The following is a 24,978-nucleotide window of genomic DNA, read 5'->3' as shown; positions in this document are numbered from 1 at the left end:
AAACTCCGATATTGTTTGCAGCTCCAAGTGGTCTGTGAAGCTTTTGTGAACGAATCTCTAATATGTTAGGGTTTTTTACAGTCTATGGTTGAAAACAATGTTTGAACATGTTTCGAGAATCCCGAAAACTACCAGAGCCCTTTCTCTGGTATTACGCATTCTTCGTAGGATATTTTGCGCAGACTGTATTCAGGAGTCAGGCGCCGTCATGTTACCACCGTGGGGCCGTAACCTAGACAGATGCGAGGACATAGAGTGACGTTGTGTTGCTGCGTTTAACGTTACCTCTACTACCACTGAAACCTCGTTGTTCTCAACGACCTGAGATTTCCTAGCTTGTTAGCTACTTCTGCAATTGTTTCATGTCAATTAAAATAATGAATTGTAGCATCACGTTCACTACCATAATCAACAGGCAGTGTCTGAACAATCAGTTCCGAAAATGAACAAAGCTGTCCTAACCAGAGAGTGAAGCAGACATTAACTAGCTTGCTACATTAGCCTGCTAGGTGTTGTTGCCTGCGGTATCCGCGTCTCCGACCAGAGAGTGTGAAACAAACGCTGGGCGGTGAGTGATCGCTGTTTCTGTTTTCCCATTGCCGAATTAACAATAGGCAAGTGATGGCGATTGCGCAGAATATAAAATACTGGGGACATTATACGATTTTAATGCTCGCTATAGCTAGCTCCATTACTAGTGTATTAATGGCTGAGCTGTATTACTTGCATGGTAGCTCCTACACGCACCCTGTCGCCCGAGGAGTCTTGTCTTGCTGTATTACTACGTAGCTTAGGTAAAATACATCTCTTACAAAATCGAACCAAAACGAATCATTGCGACATCGAGATATTATTTTGATAGCTGGGAAGAACGTGAATTATTTGGGATATTTCTTGATTTTTGATTCATCATCAGGAGTAATTGTATGCGCTCGTGCAACTGTCAACATCACCTTTTTATGGTGATGTGATGGCATCTACCTGTTAATGAAGTAGTGTTACTGCGAATCAACTCGCTCATGTTCTCAAGTAGGCCTGGAAGAAAGTGGAACAAGAAAAGTGTAGTGTTGTTCTGTTTGCAGACAGGTGCATTCAGCTGCAGTCTTGAAATAAGAGCTGATCCCTCTTTTCGGTTTCCCTCAGGTGATGGACTTTCCAGGGCACTTTGACCAGATCTTCCAGCAGCTGAACTACCAGCGTGTGCATGGGCAGTTATGCGACTGTGTGATAGTGGTGGGCAGCCGCCACTTCAAAGCGCACAGATCCGTCCTGGCGGCCTGCAGCACACACTTCCGTGCCCTCTTCACTGTTGCTGAGGGTGATGCCAGTATGAGCATGATCCAGCTGGACTCGGAGGTGGTTACTGCTGAGGCCTTCTCTGCACTCATCGACATGATGTACACGTCCACACTCATGCTAGGCGAGAGCAACGTCATGGATGTACTGCTGGCCGCTTCACACCTGCACCTCAATGCCGTGGTGAAGGCCTGCAAGCACTACCTGACCACGCGTACCCTGCCGCTCTCGCCCGCCAGTGCTGCTCAGCACCCGCTGCACCACGCGGAGGCGCCCAAAGGGGGCGCTGGCGGCAGCAGCAACAGTGGCAGCCCCAGCTCTCGCCTGCAGCGCTCCTTCCTGCTGCAGCAGCTCGGCCTCAGCCTGGTCAGCTCGGCCCTCAGCGGCGGATTGGTGGAGGAGGGCAGAGAGGGTGGCGCCATCGAGCAGCGAGCATCCTTCCCTAACCGCCGCCTGCACAAGCGCAAGCCCAACCTGTCCCTGATGGGCTCCGAGGCCGAGAGGGCCAGGCAGCGGCTGCGTCCGGCGTCCGCCTCCGAGGGGCTGCTGTGTGGCAACGCAGAGGGCAGCAGCACCACAGAGTCCGGCCTCCTCTCGCCAGACTCCCACAACAAGGTGGGCGAGGACTCCAAACCGGACATCGTCGCAGGAGTCACTGCCATGGACGCTGTGGCCAGCAGCGGGGCGGACTACGGCCGCAGGTCCGTGGCCCAGGAGGACGCCCAGATGCCCAGCCAGTCGGACGGGGGCAGGAGCGGCGGGGGGGCAGAGCCCATCGGCAAGGAGGAGTACATGGACGCTGACGGAGAAGGGCATCTCCATGGAGACGGCCAGGGGAAGGAGGGGGAGGACGACAAGATGCAGGTGGTGGTGAAGAGCGAGCCGGTGAGCTCGCCCGAGCCTCACGACGCAGGCAGTGAGGGAGCCTCTCCGCTAGAGGGCGCCGACCAATCAGAGCCGTGCGTGGAGAAGAGTGAGCTGAGCCCTGGCGTGAGTGAGCGCAGTTACAGCACCCCGCAGCCCAGCACCGAGCGGCTGCATCGCGAGAGGGAGCGCGAGAGGGAGCGAGCGGGGGAGGCGCAGGGCAGCAGCAGCCTGGAGCCTGGGTCACCGGGCTTCCGCATCTCCAACTTCTTGGGCGGGAGGAGCTTTGGGGACGACGTGCTTGGCAGCGGGGCCTCCTCGACCAACGAGGGCCGATTCCTGCTGGGAGCCGGCGACGGGCTCAACTCCTCCTCTCTCCTCCTCTCATCCCCACACCTGCTCCAGGGGGAGGCGCAGAGCTTTGGGGAGGCACAGGCCGAATCGCTCTTTCTGCGGCCGGTCCACGAGAGCTCGCTCGGCCTGCAGAGGGCTGGCGCTGCGCCCGACACGTTCGCCCTCGACTTCCAGCGCTCCAGCCTGGGCCTCCACTCGCTCCCACGACTCCCCCGAGCACAGAACACCGCCGCAGGAACGGTAGGTTTCGCAGGTTACCGCCGCATCGCCCCCAAAACAGCGCTGGGGGATCCTCAGCACCAGGACCCTTCCTCCTCCTCCTCCTCCTCGTCTGCGTCCTCGTCGGGCGGATCAGTGCTGCTGAATGGCACGGCGGCAGGCTTTGAGGGGGGCTCGGGCTTTCCCAACCACCCCCAGCTCACGCGTGCCTCCGCCGACGTCCTGTCCAAGTGCAAGAAGGCGCTCTCCGAGCACAACGTGCTGGTGGTGGAGGGAGCTCGCAAGTACGCCTGCAAGATCTGCTGTAAGACCTTCCTCACCCTGACGGACTGTAAGAAGCACATCCGCGTACACACAGGGGAGAAGCCCTACGCCTGCCTCAAGTGTGGGAAGCGCTTCAGCCAGTCCAGCCACCTCTACAAACACTCTAAGACCACGTGCCTGCGCTGGCAAAACAGCAACCTGCCCAACGCCCTGCTCTAGAGTCCAGCCCAAGAGCGTGAAGCACGAGGACACACACAGCTACACACACATGCTTACAACTCATCTGAACAAGAACAAGAACTCATACACTTCTCCAAAGAACACGTCCCTGCAAAAACAGTCCTATTTAAACACAGAGGACACTCACACTCTTTGACACAAACACACTGGACAACCTAACCTGCTCTCACCTTTTCTCTGAACAAGGATAGTCATGGCTTTGGTGTGTGACTGTGATTCTGTTTCCTGTATCCTGTTTTGAATCACACTTTCATTAAATGAAAAGTTACTGAGGTGGCCCATGGGTGGTGGTAGAAGATGAAGACTTTCCTGAAAGACTCTCTGAGGGGAGATGAGGTTTGTTGTTATGACCTGACGAGAGCATTCATGTGTAAATGCCTTTGAAACTGAAAGCACCTTTTAAAAATTATTGTTTTAGCACTAAGGAAGTAAAAGTGATGATGTTGCTTCCTTCATAGTTTTTATCATTTTTTATTTCCATGCTGGCACTGAGCTTTTTTTATTCATATGAACTAAATAGTGTACTGTTTTGAACTGTGTTAAAAATGAAGTGGAAAAGCATTTAGAAGAATTTGTTAATTATGATGTTTCTACTGAACCACGGTAAGATTTTGTCCCCATGTCACAGTTACTGATTTGCACAGAAAGCTCATTTTTAGAATGGGCGTATTCCAAATCCAGTATTTTTTCTTTGTGCCCATATGTGTGTACATTGGAACAGCAGTGTGTTTGAGCGCGATGTTTGTGTGTGTGTGTGTGTGTGTGCGTGGGTGTAGCACCTGGTGCTGATGCTGATATATCCTACTGTTCTCCTGTACGTAAACTGAGGGGCTGAAAGAGAGGAGGACTACCAACGCCACATCCTGATGTAAATACAGCAAGTGTTCCTAACGAGAAGCTGATAAACTATGTGCAACGCTTTTAAGAAAAGTTTTCGTGTGATGTGATCATTTCCGGTGTGTATCTGCATTTCTCTGTCAGACCTGCTCGAGCTGTACTGTATGTGATAGAAATGGTTCTTCCTCTTCCAACCAAAAATCCAGTAACATTCCTGTATGGAGGGTGGAGGATGGGGTGGGTCCAGTCCGGTCAGGCCCCGCAGCGGAGTCTGCCTACCAGACTGGGTCCATGGGGTCATGGCTGAGCTAACAGGAGTTAATGATTGGTGGAGCAGTCTGGCTAGAACCAGCTCACTCTTTCCAGCTGAGACTGTATGTGAGCTAAACTACTTTCCCACCCTTCTGGGTACATCTCTCTCACTGCTCACTCACGCCGTCTCAGATGGCTGCACCCAGCTGGCTTTGGAGCTCATCAGTAAACAGCTGCCAAGGTCAAACTGAGCGAGTAGCTGGAGCTGAACTCCACCAGGACCTCTCTTGCTCTTCACCTCCATGACCACAGGAATGCCCACTCATGGTGCTGTACTTGTGTTGAAAAGTTATTGTCCCTCCACCTCATGTTGTGCTGTGGTTTTGGGCCTGTTACTGGTTTAAAATATGTCATGTTCAGTATGAATCATTGAAAGTGCACTGTATGCAAAGGCTCTGTTTGAGTAGAGCGAAGGGGTGATATGAAAAACGGAAGTGATCCCTTGTGGACATAGTGGGAGTAAACTGCCTTATGACTCTTACGCTTCTGAAGCCTAGGTCTTAACATGCCAAAAGAGAAGGAATGACTCAATTGAAACATACTGTAGTAAAAAAGGAAAAAGGACTAGAAATGTATTTTTATTTTGTTGTTCTTTTGTAAGATGCTAACTAACAATGAACGTTTTGTTGCGATCACTGTATATCCCAAAATAAAAGAACTTTTCAATGGTTTAGTTGTATGTTGTGTGAGTATTTGTTTTAATTTCGCATCAATTACAAAATAAATAGTCCTTACAAAATGTCCTATAGTACTTTAGTGTTTGTCACTTACAAATACTCATTCTTTATTAATGAGGATAAAGGGTGTGACTCATATGCCCCAGCCTTAAAATTGACATGTATATAATCACATTTAAAAATCAGCAATACTTAAAGGAATAGTAATGATTGAATGTCATTTATGTAGTAGAAGGGCACTCAAACTTCATTCATAAAATTAGCAGAGGATGGTTCCCCTGGTCCACTGTAGTCCAAAAACATTCTTTACAGGTGAATGTAAAAGTACAGAAATGTAGAGACTACAGTTTGAGGAGAAGTGATGTCTGTGTGTGTTTATCTCTGAGCATAACCAAAGTTCCCTTAAAGGAACGATTCTAAGGCCATACACGTTTTATCACATTTAGCAAATATCTCCTCAGGATGCGCTATAGCGGTCCATTGTGTGTGCACATTGAAAAAAAATACACAAGTACACAACCCTAGCTCCGTAAACTGAAAACAAACAGAATGTGCATCCACTCAGTATGTCTATGTCTGTATTTAAAGTATGTCTGTCTGCATGGGAAAGTAAGAAACGAAATTTCAATTCTTTGTATGACCAGTGCATGTAAAGAAATTGACAATAAAGCCGACTTGACTTGACTTGACACTCACACAACACTATTGCATCTAATCACAAACAGGTGGTGCTATTTCCCTATCACAAACCTATGGAACACTGAAGGGACTATTTTCTGACTGTTGAGCTCAAATATCAATAATCTTTCTCCGGTATCATTAACCCTATATCTTTAAAGGCATGTGGTCTATTTTAATGTACAATGTGCAGGTAAGGATTACAGTTGAAGCTCTTTTTCCATTGGATCCCCTCTCAAACCAGCTAGAAGATTATTGGCTGCCAGGGATGACATGGCATTCCGTGTGGTGAAGGAGGCACTGGCAATGTGGGGCAGAATCACTAAAAGAAAATAATAATAAAATAAAACATCAACACAGTGAAATAATGAATTAGCTCTTAGATTCCCTAGCCTAACAAACGATCATGATTTTTCTGTGATCCAGTATTATGTTGTCATTTAGAACCACTGAACTTACCACAGTTCTTCAGGGTGAAGAGTGGGTGGCTGGTGGGGAGGGGCTCAGGCACGGTGACGTCCAATCCGGCGGCAGCAATCTGTCCAGTGGACAGTGCCTCATACAGATCTTCTTGATTCACTACACCACCCCTACACACACACACATTCACAGTAACAACAACCACTTAGAAGGATATTATCAAAAGGCCTGTCTGTCTGGGTTACATTACTTACATGACAAATTCTGCAGTGACCATTCTACATCAAGCCTATTTCCCTGATGTGATGTGCACTTTATGTACCTGCTTGTGTTGATGAAGATTGAGGTGTCCTTCATCTTGGAGAAGAGTTCTTTATTACAGATGCCCTGAGTCTCTGGTGTCAGTGCACAGCACACTGCCAGGAAGTCAGATTGTTTGGCCAACTCGTCCATAGAGACTAGACACAGGCACATTCACATACACAGAAACACATTTAAACAAACTCACACCCTTGTGTTTGTTTGTGATTGCACATGTTGGAGAGCATGATGTGTCAGAGTGCCAATCATGTTTGAATGACCATATCAAATTCACCATATTCTGCCTGAATCTGATTTGCCAGCTCAGGCCTGGGAGACACATCTGAATAGATGAATTTCTTCACTTTAAAGGGCTTAAGTCTCTCAGCAATGGCCAGTCCTGTTTGCAGAGACAGATAGACAGACATAGAGAAAAAGCCCGACAGAGAGCAAAGAATAGTAATCTGTCATAAACTGACAAACAGTAACCCAGACATTTCCAGCTAGATGACTGAGTCACTGACATCTCTCACCAATTCTTCCTAGTCCCATTATTCCAACAGTGCTGTTAGCCAGTTCATACCCACACAGCCATAGTGTTCTCCAGGTACCCCAGCCTCCCCTGCATAAATCATGAACACACAAACACACACACACACACACACACACAGAGTGTGTGTGTGTGTGTGTGTGTGAGAGAGAGAGAGAGAGAGAGACTTAATTTCTTCCACAAAATCTACCGTGTATGTGTGTCTGTTTGCATGCATGTAAAAGTATTGTTTGTACGTTTTGGCTTCGTGTGTTGCTTCAACGAGGCGTCTGGATGTACATAGCAGCAGAGCAACAGTAAGTTCAGCCACAGCATCGGTCAGCACATCTGGAGTGTAGCCCACACGGATCCCCCTATGCACACACACACACACACGTGTGCATACACTAACATTAACATTTTTAGACTGTCTCTGAGAGGCAGGCAATGCTATTTGAATGAGGAATATTACTGACCTTTTTTTGAGTTCATCTAGAGAGAGATGATCATATCCTACTGACATAGTGCTGACCACCCTCAGATTTGGACCTACAGGTAGGACACATGTAAGATAATAATAATAATAATAATATTTATTTATGTAGCACTTTTCAAGCATTGAGCACAAGTGCAAAGATGGCAGTCCATTGTACTACACACACACACACACACACACACACACACACGTACACGCACACGCACACTCACACGTACACTCACACGTACACACACACACACACACACACACACGTACACACACACACACACCAGCTGCATCCAGAAGTTCAGCGTCTATCTTCTCTGTCAGCACGCAAAAGAGGGCGTCCACTCCTTTGACCTTCTTCAAGAGCTCAGCTCGGGGCACTGGGTCATCCGAGTCCCACATGTCAAACTGCACCCTGTCATGGGCGCAGGAGAGGGAGAGGTTAGGGGCAGGCAGGTGGGGCAGAGCCCAAACAAGAAAAACAACAACACAAAATAAAGATGGAGCCTCTACTGCTGATCAAAGATCTCATGCTACAAACTCAAAAACACGTGGCCATAAAGAGCAATGACTAATAGCCAGATTTTTTTTCCTTAATTGAATTTACATTAAAATTGTTTCTCCCCCACGGGCCAGACAATAAAGACCATTTGATTTGAATATCTATTGAGTTTCCACAATATAGTATGTGAACTATTGAAATCATCAGCTGATATAATTATTATACAGTCAACAGACTTACTGTCCAGACTTTCTAAGAATGTCCAGTCCGTCTGGCGGCATGCTCCGTGTGACGTAAACGCGTGGGAGTGTGGACTGAGCCCGGTGCATGGTGCTGATGGTGAGCTGAGCAGCAGCAATCCTCTGCAACCGCTGAACGGCGACTCGACTCGACCACATCGCTTAACGGTATGAAATCCTGCAACAGCGCGTGGTGGGTTGGTGGACGAAAGGCAGCGGAGGATCCGCTGAGAGATGAAAGGGACTTTGACACTTGACCGTCAGGCGAAAGTTTGTGAGTTGACTTTGGCTGTCGGCCAGCAGGGAGGTACTGAGGGGTCGCTCTCTTTAGCCAATATGAGCGCAGGGAGGGTTTTGGAAAAAATGGCCTGCTGATTACACTCCCTTTTGTTTCAGCAATTATTTTTTGTCTTACATAGCCTACAGTTGTTCAAATAAGCAAATACATAAATAAGTAAATAAAAATATATGCAACTAATGCTTTAAAGGAATTATCCGGAGTGAAATGCACTTTAGATCAATTTACGGATGATTGGGAGTACATACGTTGAGTTGACATCAAAATCATGTCATTCGGATGTGTTTTGAAAAAGTTAGCCTGGAAGTGACCAGGGCAAGTCATTTCGCCGCTACAAAATGCTATTTTTATACCTCTTCTACAGTTCCAAACAACATTACACTTACGTGGTAGTGAGTAGAGGGTCCCTAAAGCCAAACCGAAGTATCCCGAGGTCTTTATGTCATGCTCAGCTTTGGTTGTATTCTTTTTGCGTGACATTATAGCCTACTGGAAAGATTTTTAATTGCAATTTAATTGAATTTACTTTTATTAGAAGGATATTATCAAAAGGCCTGTTATTTTTAATTAATTTATCCCTCTCACCCATAGTTTTCTATTTATTTACAAATATACATAGGCCTACTGTAATTACATTTATGCATAGTTATTCTACTGATCTTCATAGGCTACTATTCATCCTGCACATAGACTTATTCTTACTACTGTTATGTTGTTTCTGCACTACAACACTCTGCACATAGCTGTATGTTATGTACATACACAGTAAATCGGCCGGTGTTAATTTTACTCTATGGGTGTTAATTTTAACACTATTCCAGAGTTTATATAATCCTCACTCATCAGTGTTAAAATAACACTTGCCATAGTGTTGCCGTATTAACACTAGCCTAGTGTTTCATAATTAACTCTATCAGAGTTAAAATTAACTCTATTGGAGTGTATCATTAACTCCATCAGTGATTCTTAATTAACTCTATTGGAGTAATTAATTAGTTTCTAGAGCCATATATTTATCAAAATAAACATATTAAACAAACCACAGCAAATTAATTACTTTTCTTTTTTTATTAACATTTGCCATGATATGGCTCAAATCAATGTGCAGAGGTACAATATACATGTCAAAGTTTGGTCCATAAGCATTTTGTTGAGCAAAGGCTTTATACTCATACAAATCATTGACTTTAACAATAAAACAATGTTCCTCACAATCCATAACCACATATGCATGAAAATGCTCTGCAACACTGAGTAAACATTTCATAAACAAGAAATAAAACAATATAATCAAGAGTTTTTTACAATTTCACAAACTTGTTTTGCTTCAAACCTATTACTAGAGATGTGCAATAATGGGCCAATTTTCCATAAGCAAGACAGATAATGCACCATGAAGTGATGTTACATGTGGGTATACCCAAAGTCCTTTTAGGCAAGTCCCTCCACTCAGCAGCCATATTGCAACGCATTTTGGGCACTTTCGGCAGGCTTCACAACACCAATCTTGCTCCAGCGGCAAGATCACAACACATGATTGGCACAATCAATGTCTTTCTTCACAACACACCACATGATTGGCTCAATGTATTTACATGTCCACGTTTTGCCACGGAGGGGGGTGTGATATATGTAGACAACACCATACGTTACAAACTAACCCCATGCATTTCTATGGAGGATTTGTCATTTGACTATGCTGTGTCTCCTCATTAGAAAGTCTACCTCCTTAAAAAGCTCATGGTGTTCATGTATTCCAAGGCTCCCGAGCTGTTCTTGACCAAACGCTGCGACACTCGTTGCTTTAGGCGCCATGCCAGATAGCCCGTCCCTCTTCCAGCATCGTAGAAGTGTTCCTGCAAAATAATGTGGGCAAGAACTATGATTATCCAGATCAATAGTTGAACATTATTATTATATATATAACCTTAAATGGAAATGAGTAAAATCTTACATAGCCATTGGTGGAGTAAGGATCCCTGAGATTAGGAAACTCACAATGCCGAGTGCATATCTTTTTCCTTGACTTCGTACTGGTATCCTAAAAACAATAGGAAAATTATATTAGATATATTCAGACAACATTACAAGCTATAAAATGGAAGAGTGATTAAACATGGATTATGGATAAAATATAGACTTAACGCTTCTTGCCACTAAAATATGCTTAAGTAATATTACATTACATTAGGCTAGCACATTTTTAACCAAAGCGACTAACATGGTAGCAGTTTAAGTTTTAAAGCAATTCTCTCAACAATTTTAGGCCAATTTAAAAACAGTAGAGTACAGTAAGAATAAGTGCATCAGTGAGTGCTGTTTTTAAACAGTTGAGTGTCAGTTCAAGACAGGTGGTAAGTACTAGGATCAGCAAGACTTGTTGTAAGTAGTGCTATGAGAGGAGATGTTCTCTAAAGAGCTGGGTCTTCAGGAGTTTTTTGAAAATGGAGCCACTGTGTAGTTGGTAATAGATATCCCTACAGCTAAGGTTCTACCTTATAGCATTTATCAACCCCACAATCACCAGTTCAATATTGTTTTTACACAGCAATTCTACTACCTAATACCTGGATTAAAATACATTAATTTAGGGTTTTCTTGTCACTCTGCAGGCAGGTTGTGTGAGGCTATATGTGCACAATAATGATTTTTCATTTTATTTCACATTACATTATTCACCCTATTACATGCACTCTATTTTTCTCACTCAAACAGTCAATTGTGATGTTATGTTACACTGTTCTCTCACTTTGAATGAATGGAACGATAACATTGGATCAATGTAAAAATGGCACTACCACTGAAAAGTCTGAGTAGGGATGTCCTGAGATAACCCCACCCATGGAATCCCTCTCGTTCAGTCAGAAAAGAGTTAATAGTTTGACTGGACCTAACTGTTGTATACAATTAAATTAATTTATTCAAAACAAAACATACCCATGGACCAGGATATTCAGAAGATGCCTTCTTGTACAGTGTGTCAAGGTGCTCTACTATACTCCTCCATTATTTCCTCTCCCATTTAACTCTTCTCCAGAACCTCCTGGACCATCTATGCGTAAAAAAAGAAACAATAACAGTGATACACTTGTAAAGAGAAAACTTACACGCACCCTCTAAAAAGTGTAAATCCAGAGTACAAACAAGAAAGCTAAGGGGGCAGCTAGAACGTCAAAAAACAAATGCTACTTAATACCACTGATAGTGCTCAAAATATAATTACACTTCTGTAGTTGTGTGATGAGGGTCTCTACAGACAAACAGAAGTATTGTAAACTTGGAAAGTGTACAGAGAGATCATAACAAGACCTGTATCTGAAGGAAGCAAATTGCTTGGCTTCGTGTTCTAGTAGCATGAAATCAGTGGGATTTTGATCTTGCAGCGCTGGATCTGCAAGCAGATCTGACTGAATCTAATAAACATACTTTACGTTCAGCCAGATCTGTGCAGAGCTGCAAGATTGAATGTGCCCACTGATTTGACACTACCGGAACACAAAGCCAGGCTTCTGCATTTTGGAGAGGAGACAGACAAGGATTTCTCCTAGTGATATTTTAATTTTAAATGCTCACCTGTTTGGCCTTTTTCTGCTGAATCTCCTATGGCAGAGGTGTTCTCTTCTTTTGCACCAGTGGATTGATGTGCCTTGTTTGAAGAACAAGAAAAAAAAAAATTGGAATCTTAAAGGGCTGCTTTAAGAAATTCGGTCTCCGATTTTATTTCACTTAATTCAACTAAAGGGTGACAAAATCTTTTTTTTTTTTTTTAACCATACCCACTTTATTTGGCGTGAACAACACATTTCACAATTTTCTTCATCAGGTTTGAACGTGTACCTAAAGCCTTCACGCCAAATAAAGTCAACAAAATATACCCTCCAGTGTGCGATTTATACTAGTTTTTGACTTTTTAATAGTTATACTGCACACCATCAGCACCTGCAAAAGGGCTGTGCACAGGGATTTTGAACTTTGATTGATTTCAAATGTATTTCTTAAAAAGGATCATAAGGATCTGCATTAACTCCAGCCAGGATACAAAGTGTGCGTGTGAAATCATTAAGAAACATGCCTAAGGTCAGGCTGATTCAGTCTAAACAAGCTAGAAAAAAGAAAGAAAGAAAAAAGCGTTGCAATATGGCTGCCGAGTGGAGGGACTTGCCTAAAAGGACTTTGGCTAAACCACATAAAACCTCACCTTCTCAAATTAAACTTTGAAAGGAAAAACCAGGCAGCAGTTTGAGGTACTTTTTTCTCCATGGTACTGGACATTGATGAGCATTTTGCTGACCCTGTTAAAACAAAGAAAATGATTACATCAATACAATACAACAATGATTTGACTATCAGCAGTATATCAACTAACCAGCAAAGGACTTCTAAACTTTATTCTGACATCATTTACCACAGGTTACCAAATGTTTCAAAAATGTTTCAAGTGTTTTGTCTTAAAATATGTTCATATAATCCCTACTTTTTAAGCAACATGACTGGTAATAACTTAAATAATTTCTACATGTCTACATTTTACCATATCCATAAAAAAACTGCTCATAATTTCAGAGAATAAACATTTCTTACTCTGCTCAGCTGTAACGTTATGCCTGATGGACTGAATATCCTTATGCACGTGCTTGCAAGCTATTGAACCACAATTTCTACAAATATCTAAAATAAGTATCAGCTAGCTAACTTCTATACTCCTTGGCTTACCTGCACCCTTTATAAGTTAGGAAACAAAGAAATTGATCTAACCCAAATAAAGCCAACAGACTCTAACAGAAACGAATACCAGTGCCATACAGAGAATGGAGACTGCACCAAACCAACCAGGCTAACGGTTACCTTACACCTCTGTTTGCTACAAATGCCTAACAGTTAAACGAATGCCCTCGTGGTCTCAGCTAATGTTAGCTAGCAGCAATTTTTTATAACCAAGCAATAGTGTTCAGTTCAACCAAACGTCAATGAGTCGACAGACTGTTATAATTAGTCAGTCAACAGATCCATTTGTGCCAGGTGAGCATTTGGCAGCACACTAACGTTAGATCGCTATGAACAGTGGAGTTCTGGCTGTAACTAATGTTAATCAGCTAGGCTACGTTAGCATGTTAGAGCTATTCCCTCAGTGGGCATTCAAATTCCAACCGCCTTTTCGAATTTCAGAAAGGACTTTAAGACGTTGTCGACTCCAATATTATATTAATGTCAGTTTACAGTTTAAGTATTACAAATTAACATAAACTTAACCATTTCAATTTGATAAGGTTATAACTCACCGAAGTTATGTTAGCTTGCTGGATGTTTTACCAATAATTTTCTGAGCTAGCTAGTGCTAGCGACCTTGCTACTCGCTAGCGACCAAGCTAACGTCACCAATATTTCATAGTAGGTAAAACACGTTGGTATGAAAACATATACCTGTGATGTGACATTACTTAATTGTGTATTTGTCGTAGTTTTCATGCTAGCTTACAGAAGTATAGGGAACAAATGAATGTACCTTTTACTATCCCACGATGTACTTCAATGGCGTCCATCTTCTTTTCAAAAATCTCAACTGAAGGACCGGAAGTGTAAATGACTCCACCCCAGAGTTCGTACATTCACACCCACTTAAAACACTAGGTTGTGAGTTTTAATTACACCGTCGGTGTACATGTTTGTTCAAACAACTCCCGAAGTTACACTAATTAACACTAATGAACACTGAAAAATATGTCTCTGAAAAATTAACACTTAATAACACTGTCGATTTTACTGTGTATCTGTTATATATTTGTCATATTGAATATCCATATTTATTCTGTTTAATTATATTCTGTTAATACACTGCACATATCTATATTATTCTTTCTACTATTATAATGTTACTGCTACATCTACATATATTATTCTACTTATTGTATGAGGTATTCAATTTCTTGAATTTCCCCTTGGGGATCAATAAAGTATCTATCTATCTATCTATCTCTATCTATCAAGGTAACTGCTAATACACTACACATATTTATATTTAATTCATATTACTCTAAACCACCTTCTGTAAATCAACTGTATACTACTGTCTACATCTTTGGTTGCTATGAAGGCCAGTCGTTTTAAATGGATGGTTCTATCTCTGCCGTTGTCAAGCGGGCATATCCTAGAATTCTGATTAACCTTATCTTATTTGAAACATCTCTATTTTACTTAAGCCTACTTCCATACAGTGGGTCCCATTAAGAAGTGGCCACTTCATTCGCGCTTACTGTGATTCACGCAGCAACATTATTAAATTAATCTGTCACCATATGCCTATGCCCACGTTTGCAAAGAGGAGAACATTTTAATTTGATTCACAATTAATGAAACGTTACATTTAATGTACATGTTGACAACGAGTAGAGCTAGCCAGCCAGGCTAAGTCAAAGCTAGAAACTAGGCTAATAATTAACATTTGCTAATGGTATCACGTTTTAACTGGTCGAAACTGTCGCCAAAATACACCTAGGGTGTTTTTGTGATATACCCGAGTCAAACCTTGAGCAAGAGGACGGTACAGTAGTCATGGCTCATTGCACCTGTAAGGCAGGCCTAGGAGAGGTCTGCTCTCATGCAGCAGCTCTCCTCTACGCTGTGTTGGCTGCTGCTGGAAAAAAAAAATGGGCAGGCTTGCACCGAGAAGCCCTGTGCTTGGGCTGACACAAGTATGAAGGGGGTCCCATAGGAAGAGATTCACAACATCAGTTTCTCTCATAAACAAGGGCCCCCCCGCCATGTGAAAGGATCTAGTTTTCCTGATATCAGACCATCAGATGAAGAGTGCCAGGCATTCTTTGAGGCGCTTCATATCAGTGAAAGGCATGAGTCCAAACCAAAGAAGAGTGCCATCCTATCTATCATTGAGGGCCACTCACACAGGTAAAATGGGTTACATGCCTGTTCAAAATGCTATTCTGTCTCACTTTTGTGCCTTGTATACATAACACTTCAACTCCTCTTAGTTATGACAACGGGAAACGATGATTAATAGTTTTTTGTATAGGTTAGGCCTAATATGAGTTTAGCTTCTGTACACTATAATATAATATAGATATAATCTAAACTCTCTCTGTCTCTCTCTTGCACAGGTACATTCCGAAGATGATGTAGCTGGACTTGCCAACGCCTCTTTCTGCGCTCTACTCAAACACCCGGCTGGAGATGGACTTTCCCTTGCTGCTGGATGAGAGTGCCAAGGTCTTTGATGATCTACTTGTAACGAAGCAACAGGTTAACAGCAAAAACACCTCCTTTCTCCTTTCAGTTTGCATAGGCCTACCTAAATTCAGTTCTGGTGAAATAAATGATAAGCCTTTGCATTTTGAAACAAGTGCTATGGATGATTTTCACAAACATTTTTTCCCAGTGTTTGATAGTTGAGGAGGAGACCAGGGAGCAAAGTAAATCTAGAGTTTGGTTTGATCAGAGGGCAGGAAGAGTGACAGCGTCAGTTTTCAGTGAGGCAGCCAGAGTAGACACACCTGCATCCTTGATCAAAAGAATTTGCTATCCTCATGCATCTCGTTTCTCCACTGAGGCAACAAGGTACCTTGAGGATGTCAAGCTAGACGACCATACTTAAGACCAATTGGTGCAGTTTTCTTGCGCCTAATCTTGTATTAAATACATGTAGTGTTTTCAAGTTTGCAAAGCCTTTGTTTAGAAGCCAGTATATATATAATACAACACATTCTGGTAAATGTTGATGGGCTGTGATAGACATGTTCATATTTTAATTTACAATCTTTATCAGATGGGGTCAAGAGAATGAGGACAGAGCACGGGAAAGCTTTGTGGCTACGATGAAAGACCACCATGAAGACTTCCAGGTGAGGGCGTCAGGGTTTATCATCAACCCAGAACTCCCTTGGATTGGAGCATCCCCTGATGGTATGATTGCCTGCACTTGCCATGGAGACAGCTTTGTAGAAATAAACTGCCCCTTCAAATCCAGGAACTGCTCCCTTATGGAAAGCTGCAGGGATTCTTCATTTTGCCTTCGCTTAGGAGAAGATGGGGTCATGGCACTGAGACAAAACCACAAGTATATGTATCAAGTGCAGGCCCAAATGCACATTGCAGAGGTGGGTTACTGTTGCTTCATGGTTTGGACGCCACAGGAAATTTTCATTCAGCAAATTCCATATGATCCTGTCTTCTTCCATGATGCTTACGTCAAAGTTGAGAATTTAATCAAGGTTGGCCTGCTACCTGAGCTACTGGGGAAATGGTATACAGCACCACACTTTACTCCCAGAGATACTGCAGTCACAAATCAGCTACCTGAAGTGGGATGCTACTGCAGTCAACCTGCAGCCACAGATGACATCATTTGCACATCTGGAAACTGTAGGCAAAAACACTTTCACAAGTACTGCCTTAAGTTGACTAGGGTACCTAAGACATGGCAATGTGTGGAGTGCAGAAAACAAGTTTAGCACTATTTTTCAAATAAATGTATAATTGACATAAACATGCATAATAATAACAATAATAATAAACACATCACAGTGCAATGTAATTGAATGAATACGATTTTTTATTTCCAAAATCATTGGTTGATCTCTCCCTTTTGTGATGTTTTTTTTTTTTTAACAAAGTAGACTAAGACAAACACAACAATTAACACATGGTAACAACCTTGTATTAAAAACACAGATGACAATCTATTTGTACATTGAAACACAAGGGAACACAATGTTACTGTTAATATTTCTATTCTGAGCAGGGCTCCGAACCGGTTCAAGGAACGAAAACGAAAACCGAAAACGAACGGAATTTTACGGAATTTTACGAGGAGCGGAAACGGAAACGAAAACAAAATGGTCTTCAACTGTTCCGGAACAGAAACGTTATTCTGAAATCCACAAAACCGGTTAATAACGTTTTTTTTTTCCGTTCTCTATATAACAGCTTAATAATTTGATTTCTGCAGTTTGAAAAAAAAAAAAAACGAATAAATGGACCTTTGGTCCAAATAGGTATATTTTGTCTTGCTGTTGTAGTATAACCTATCCGTCTGCCACTTCGGATCTTAGGCCAGCTCGTAGCGTAGGCCAGTGTTTCTCAAAGTGTGGTCCGGGGACCACTGGTGGTCCGCGAGCTGTTGTAAAAAATAATATAGATGCGTTGTTTGCAATATTGAACCAACTTGTATGTAAATCCAAAGTTCTGCAATACTGCCTATGTAAGCTATGCCAATTTAAATCATATGAATCCTCTGACACAATAAGCAAGGTGCAAAGACAATAAGCAAGGTGGGTTCAGTGAGTAGGCCTATTGTGTCTATTAGCTATGTGGTCCGTGAGGTTTTTTCTAATGGTTAAGTGGTCCTTGGTCTGTAAAAGTTTGAGAAACACTGGCGTAGGCTACTGAAACTGATTTGGAAATTGTTTGTAGCCTATGCGTAATAGCCTATTTTGCCTGTCCATGCCTTGTCGTTTTAAAGTCGGGATTTGAAATGTTTGCGCAATTATAGCCTATTCTATGTAGCCTTGAAGAGTTAAACAGGAAATTTGAGATAGGCCTTGTCAGCAACAGACAGGTTCGTTTATAAACAGGGTTGGAATTATAGCGCAAGCCTTTGAAGATCTCCATATGGATAAAACTCCAAAAGGCTACAACCAGGTAAGGAGTTTAGCACGTATCCAGAAATATTTTGATAAGAAATTATTTATAGGCATAGGTTAGACCTACAGTAAGTCTGTAGGCTATGGGATGGATAGCCCATCTGAATGTTTTTGGATGCCGCCTGTGATTTATTATTTTTGGCCATAGCTACGGTATAGGCTAAATCAAGGGGAAATAATGAGTAGCCTACGTCTATTCTAAGGTAAAGTCCACAAAAATAGACTTGATAGGCCCGCCAAACACTGCCGGAACTTTAAGAACGAACGATATTTTGCGTTCCGAACCGGTTCAGGACCGATATGTTGGTGGCGGAACGCATGCAAGAACGAAAACGTTAAACATAGGCCTATCTGAACCGTTCGGAACGGAACGTTTGAAAAATAATTTCGTTTTCAAGCCCTGATTCTGAGGGAACAACAGATGGACAAATGTTGCATAGGGCACAGCACACTCTTGTCAAGAGGCGTAGGCTCTCCTGGAGTTGCAGTCTGGCAAAGATAAATGGGTATTGTGCTTTGTAAAATGGTGTACTTGTTTCTAACAAGACCAATCACCCGTTCAACGTGGATTCGAACAGCTGATAGTCCCCTTGAATATTCAAGTTCATTTGGAGTTCATTCTCCATGCATAACTTTTGAAGTCTATCGAACAACAGTACTTTCTTGACGTGAAAAATTATCTTTTAAATTCACACACATCATATGTGAAATTTGTGGCACAATTCAAACTGGACCAAAAAATAATTGTTATCTCTCCATTAACTCCCGTTCATATTTTTTTGAAAGATAGGTCCCTTGTAGCGGAAGTAAAACGGAAGTCACTGGGACACTCTATAGGCCTGAGTAATATGCAAATGAAATTACACTTTAAAAGTGTAGGAGTCGATTGCTTAAAAAAGCAGCTTAAAAAAAAAAAAAAAAAAACATAGTCCAGTATTTCTTTTGAAATTGAAATGAAGTTGTATGGACTGGACTATGTTTTTTTTTTTTTTTTTAAACGGTGAAAATTGTGAATTTTCAGAGCACACTTGGCAATCGACTCCTACAGAAGCAAAGATGGCAATATTTCCGGAAAGGTACTGGCTTGATGAAATTCATTCTGGACTCTATCCGACCACATAAAGACCTCGGGGTACTTCGGTTTGGCTTTAGGGACCCTCTACTCACTACCACGTAAGTGTAATGTTGTTTGGAACTGTAGAAGAGGTATAAAAATAGCGTTTTGTAGCGGCGAAATAATATGCCCTTCTCGCTTACACGCTAACGAGCTTTGACTAAAAACGGTAACATCGAACTTTCTCAAAACACATCCGAATGACATGATTTGGATGTCAACTCAACGTATGTACTCCCAATCATCCGTAAATCGTTCTAAAATGCATTTTACTCCGGATAATTCCTTTTAATCTACTAAAATTAACTAAAGCAGTCCCAGATAGCAATTTCCTTTGGGCCGGATCCGCATAAAAGCCTTTAGATCCGCCTGTAGCGGACATACGGTATCTGACTATGGGCCAGGTCTGCTCCTGATAAAGGTTTCAGCGCTGCTAGCAATGCTGTTTTATCACCGGTTTACAGATTTGTCCCAGATCCAATTTCCGCAACTCAACTGGAAGTCAGGAGATGCGTTTAAAATACAAAACACTGATTTGGCCCAAACCTGTGATACGGATATGAGCCGAAGGACCATTTTTTCACAGCAGACCCAGGTGGTAATGATATTAATTAAGGTGCTGACTCTGCTAAATTGATGTCCTTTCCCTACTTCATTGTCAACTGGCTGCTAAAGAAAAAAAAGGTATTTTGGAATGGCACACATTTAGAAACCATGGGGGTGCACTATGTTCCCATGGCCACTTCATTTGTACAGTAAGGCTGGAAAAGAAGATATAGTTGGCTCAATATTGATCATATGTTCGTTTCATTATTTTTATTATTACCTAGCAGCGGTAAAAGTAGTCAATTGTTGTTTGTGTCAGATCTAACAGTGCTATGAGACAACTCCATATTCTTGCCACGCATGCAGAAGTCCAAGCAGTAACGTTAATCAAGGATCTTTGGTTTGCTCAATCTTTTGACATGATTGCCAGCCTGGGGTTGGACTAGGACAGCCCAACTTTTCAAGGTAGGCTATCTGCTGTTTATCACTGTTGGTTTATTCAGAGACAACAACAAGCAACTGAGCGATTGATAACTTTACTGTAAGGTTATACTATTATTTTCCAGCAATATGGGCTACTAGCTTAGCCTAAGCAAAACAGCCATCACAATAACTATTTTGGAACAAACAGTGATAACGCTAACAGGAAAAACGAGTGCAATTGTGACTTAGCCTATTTTCAAAAAGGAATAAATGGCTATGTTTATTTTGTGTTGTTTCAGATTGACCATGGAGATGACTGAGGAAGACAGCCTGAATATCGATGGGAACAGTGGAATTAACACGACTTAAACTTTGTCTGGGATTGCACTTCTACAGCCAGGTTGTTGAATGAAAAAATAATAAGACACTTATGTGTAAAGTTTTTTTTACCCCCTCTTGTGTTTGTAGCCTAGCTTAGCCTATGTTTATCAGTTGAGCTGTTGGGAAAACGTTACGAACTTTAGCCTGGGTGAATAACGAACCTGTTAGCAAATGTGTAGCAAACAGATTTTTCAGGATAATTAATTACCAATCACATTTCACATGTCAAATAAAGCCAGCTGATGTCTGATAAACGGGTCTGTACCACCCACAATAAGCGGAACCTTAGGCCTATTGCATATGATAAGCAGATCTGGAACACGTCAGTAACACAGACTACCATACGGAACTGGGCCAGTCTTAGCCCTTATTGGTACCAGATCCGTCAAACGGATCCAGACCAATTTTGGACCGATGTGCGTTTGGACGCCGGATCAGGTCCATTATGCAGATCCGTGCCGGACGTTGTGGTAGGTGTGGCCCAGTTCCGTCCCAGTGTATGTTTGCTATCTGGGGTAGGGCTGCAGCTATCGATTCTTTTTGTAATCGATTAATCTAGCACGTTATCGATCAATTAATCGGATATTTTTTTTTTTTTCATTTTTAAACAACCAAAACAAATAATGCATAACGAAAATGACATGGCTGTAAAATGATCAAGCAATTGGCACACAGGTATTTATTCTAACTCCAACATTTGGCTCCAAAACTAAGCCCATTTATTGCAATTTACCCATTTAGTGTTTAAGTGCCAGTGCCAACAATTAAATAATGTTCAAAATGCTCTCTGTAAAATTGCAGCCTCTTGTGCATGACTTAGCTGGGCGAACAAAGCTGTCCATACTATGTTGTGAAGTGCTGGGAGGGAGAAGAGGGAAAGCAATTTAATGTATTAATATGCACAACAAGTTTCATGCTGTAATCTAGACCTGACATCAAAGTAAATATCTGTTTTATGTTGATTTCTACACCTGCAGCATTTGCCATTAGGCTACTAAAATAATTTTACCATTAGGCTACTAAAAAATAGCCTACTACATACTGTCTTGCAATTGAATGTGAATAAGTTTACTACTTAAAAACATCAAAGCTTAACATTATATCACGACATCGCTACAAATACAGTATGTAATTAAAATCAGCCAACATCAATGTAGGCTATAGGCTACGTAGATAGATAGATAGCCTATTTTATTGATGATGGTGAAACAGCATGGAGTGGATGTTTTCGGTTCAGATGCTTGTTCTTTTCCTTTTTGAGTATGTAATGATCCCGAAACTTTACTTGAAAACTTTAGACATTCTCTGCCATTTATGGACATCTTGACTCCGCCATCGCGGCAGCTAAATTCAGAATGTATCACGATTCACGCGCTAGTGGTGTGCTTCCTGAACAACGGTCCGTGTGGAACAATCAGATCCCTGTGCGTATAGCGCGCGTCATAGGAATTTAACGAGGCTTCGAGGCAAGGTTTTTGCCTCAAGTAATTTTTGTAATCGAGTTATTCGAGTAACTCGATGAATCGTTTCAGCCCTATAAAGCAGTATAGATTAGTGGTGGTGAAATAACTATAACTGTTCTTACTTTTAGGTAGCTAACATAAGGTGACCAGATTTCTGAGACAAAATCCGGGGACATTTTCAGTTGAGAAGCGTAAAACGTGTAATGTTTTAATCTTTGTAAACTTAAAACGGGGACATTGTCCCAGGGGCATCACTAGACTAGATCTCCACAAGTCCCCCTAGGGGGGTTCGGGGGCATTCTCCCCCGTAAGAAAATTTGGTATATTTTAATGTAAAATGCATCAATCTGGTCAATCTATGGATGGAAATATTTGTGCTGTAGCCTAAACTTCCACTTCAGAATTTTAACCATGCACACACAGGTGGAATAGTTATAATATTGCAATAAGTTATGATATTGTCCATCCACAAAGCATATTTTCTTCACCGTTTCACAGTTCAGAAATGGTCCAAAATAGTATTGGCTACATTTCAGCACTCCATGAAATTGTATCATAGTGGCTGTGTTGTTTAGATAGTTAATCTAGCTAGTTATCTTGGTCATTGTAATGCCTATCTTCTTTTTTTCAAGACAGTCTGTGCTTTACCCATATCTGAGAATGTATGATGTGATAATATTTGTCTTATGTAGCCTAATAGGGCATATGTGTTGTCAGTCTTATATCAAGACTGAAATTTTTTTCTTTATATTTTTGTCTTAATGTCACTAGGAAGCATGCCAGTAGAAATATAGGCTATATTCATATGTGTAGGTGATTGTCTGGAATCTGGCAATATGAGAACCATTATGGTGGGATAGGCCTATCTGGCTAAACAATTTACAAAAAATGTTTGTACTGACATTAATCGTTTACATGAGAATAGGCCTACATTATAATTTTGGCCCAAAGTTGGAGACCATGTAGAACCTTGTTGCAATTTTAAAACCGGACTACTCAGGAACCGCTTGTTGTAGGCCTACTGATGCTATAGTCGTCTCATAAGTTCATTGTTAATTTTCCCGCGAACCATTTATAACAGCAATTTGGCGCTAATATCATTGGAAAGCTTAGATTCCAGCCGTTTACGTGATATCTGTGTATGATATGCTATCTGTGTGACAGGTACGCCGCAATTTTAGTTTAACCTGGACTTGAGCAGCTGGCACGTTTGTGATGAATAGTTTAATAATTCCGCCGCACAAGTGGTTTCATTTCAAAGATTCTACCGCGCTGCTATTCCACCAATCCAAATAGCCTACCAGAAATATGGGCATTCTAGAACATCTTGGAGATCTGAGCTGAGCGCTTGCTTTGACTGGCTTGAGCCTGTGCGTGAAGGGTGCGCAACTGTAGGCCTACGTTTGGTCAGTGCTTTCTTTTTTTCATTCCACTTTCAGGTCTGTCAGTCACAGTGAAAACCGGGGACGTCTGGTCACCCTAAGCTAACATGCTAGCGCTAGTAGCTAGCTAGCAGGGGTTGAAATTAACTTTTCAAAACATTTGCCAGCCACTTGGTAAAATCCCCAAGCCAATCAATAGTAAACCAATGGTAATATTTTACTGTGTATTTGAAATACACCAGCTCCTGTAATATTTTACCAGCATTTAGCTGGTGCTAATTTCCACCCCTGCTAGATAGGTTGCCTAGAGCTAACGTCAGTTCAAGTCAACTTACCCGTAATAAAATGCTCATTGCACAGCCTGGAGTGTTCTGTTGGCGTCCATTGATCCCTTTTAATTGCAGCTATCCATTTCTGTCTCCTCTCTTTTTCTTGGGAATGTTATAAAATGTGTGTCCATCTTTATTTGACTTGCTGTTATTGCAGCCCACAGCACAGCCAATAGATGGCATGTTTACTTTAGCGTAGGCTATCTAGTGCAGTGTTTTTCAACCTTTTTTGTGCCACGGCACACTTTTGACACTTAAAATGTCCCACGGCACACTAACATCCTGTGTGAAGAAAAAATAAACATACCATAGCCTAAAATTTCATTTGTAGGTGACTATTTCATTTGTAGGTGACTATATCTAATTTAATTGTTGTTATGAACTGGATATGTGATGATTCTGTGAATACTGATATGGGGCCCCCGTTGTACAATGTCTGCATACCACAAATAGTGCAATCATACAATCAATGAGAGCATGTGGTTATAAATTCTTTGATGCAACAGTTGCTTTTCTGGACCAGTGAGTGACATTTGGGTAATTTTCTGCGGCATACCTGATGATATCTCACGGCACACTAGTGTGCCCCTGCACAGTGGTTGAAAAACACTGATCTAGTGCTTCCGGTCGTTCCGGTCTCAGGATGGTCCTCAAGATGGCACTGCGATTCATGTGTGACGACATATGGAACACATGAATCTGCACATTTTCCAAGAGCAAATTGAACGACTTTTAAGACCTTTTCAAGACATCTAAATAGAAAAATGAAGACTATACCACGGCAAAAGATACAACTTTTTTTTCTACTAATTTTTAACACCCACCCCATTTTGAATGTCTACAGAAGTTGCCAAATAGATTTTGGTGAAAGAAAATAATTGTGTGTGAATTACCTTCACAGCTATAAATGCCCAATGTTAGGGTCTGGGCTGCTTGCTTTTGAAGCTGGCTGTACATATCTGGTTGTGCTACTGGCTGAGGCTGTTTTTCACCTGTGTCTATAGTAGCCTACATGCCAAACATGGGTACTGGACTGGATTCCCTTCAATATTTCTTTCAAAGGTAGACTAAGCTATTTAAATATTTTAATAGGCTTACTTACTAGGCATCTATTGTCCCATATGCAGCAGAGCAAAATAAAGTTAATCCACTACTTTTTGCATACCAGTTGTAT

The 24,978-nt window shown here is 41.8% G+C and overlaps 2 protein-coding genes and 1 long non-coding RNA gene across 3 annotated transcripts; 1 reads left to right on the top strand and 2 right to left on the bottom strand.

Annotated features, from left to right (window-relative positions):
* The first annotated feature begins 151 nt into the window (after positions 1 to 151).
* On the top strand, positions 152 to 5,065 carry LOC121723563 (zinc finger and BTB domain-containing protein 5). Its single transcript, XM_042109354.1, has 2 exons — positions 152 to 568; positions 1,144 to 5,065. The coding sequence occupies exon 2, from the start codon at positions 1,147 to 1,149 to the stop codon at positions 3,214 to 3,216; it is 2,070 nt and encodes a 689-aa protein (XP_041965288.1). The 5' UTR covers positions 152 to 568; positions 1,144 to 1,146; the 3' UTR covers positions 3,217 to 5,065.
* An 84-nt stretch (positions 5,066 to 5,149) lies between these two features.
* grhprb (glyoxylate reductase/hydroxypyruvate reductase b) lies at positions 5,150 to 8,617 on the bottom strand. Its single transcript, XM_042109702.1, has 9 exons — positions 8,217 to 8,617; positions 7,759 to 7,889; positions 7,467 to 7,539; positions 7,248 to 7,364; positions 6,995 to 7,083; positions 6,757 to 6,861; positions 6,484 to 6,619; positions 6,201 to 6,331; positions 5,150 to 6,063 (listed from the first exon to the last, which is right to left on the bottom strand). The coding sequence occupies exons 1-9, from the start codon at positions 8,372 to 8,374 to the stop codon at positions 5,942 to 5,944; spliced, it is 1,062 nt and encodes a 353-aa protein (XP_041965636.1). The 5' UTR covers positions 8,375 to 8,617; the 3' UTR covers positions 5,150 to 5,941.
* Positions 8,618 to 10,210: 1,593 nt separating this feature from the next.
* Positions 10,211 to 14,175, bottom strand: LOC121723770. Its single transcript, XR_006035032.1, has 6 exons — positions 14,017 to 14,175; positions 12,712 to 12,805; positions 12,087 to 12,159; positions 11,451 to 11,565; positions 10,468 to 10,554; positions 10,211 to 10,369 (listed from the first exon to the last, which is right to left on the bottom strand). It is a non-coding gene; the product is annotated as an uncharacterized LOC121723770 (long non-coding RNA).
* Positions 14,176 to 24,978: the final 10,803 nt, after the last annotated feature.

This window comes from Alosa sapidissima, chromosome 1 (assembly GCF_018492685.1).
Source record: "Alosa sapidissima isolate fAloSap1 chromosome 1, fAloSap1.pri, whole genome shotgun sequence".
Lineage (NCBI taxonomy): Eukaryota > Metazoa > Chordata > Actinopteri > Clupeiformes > Clupeidae > Alosa > Alosa sapidissima.
The sequence above is the reverse complement of the archived record's forward strand: the minus strand, read 5'-3'. Positions and strand labels throughout refer to the sequence as shown.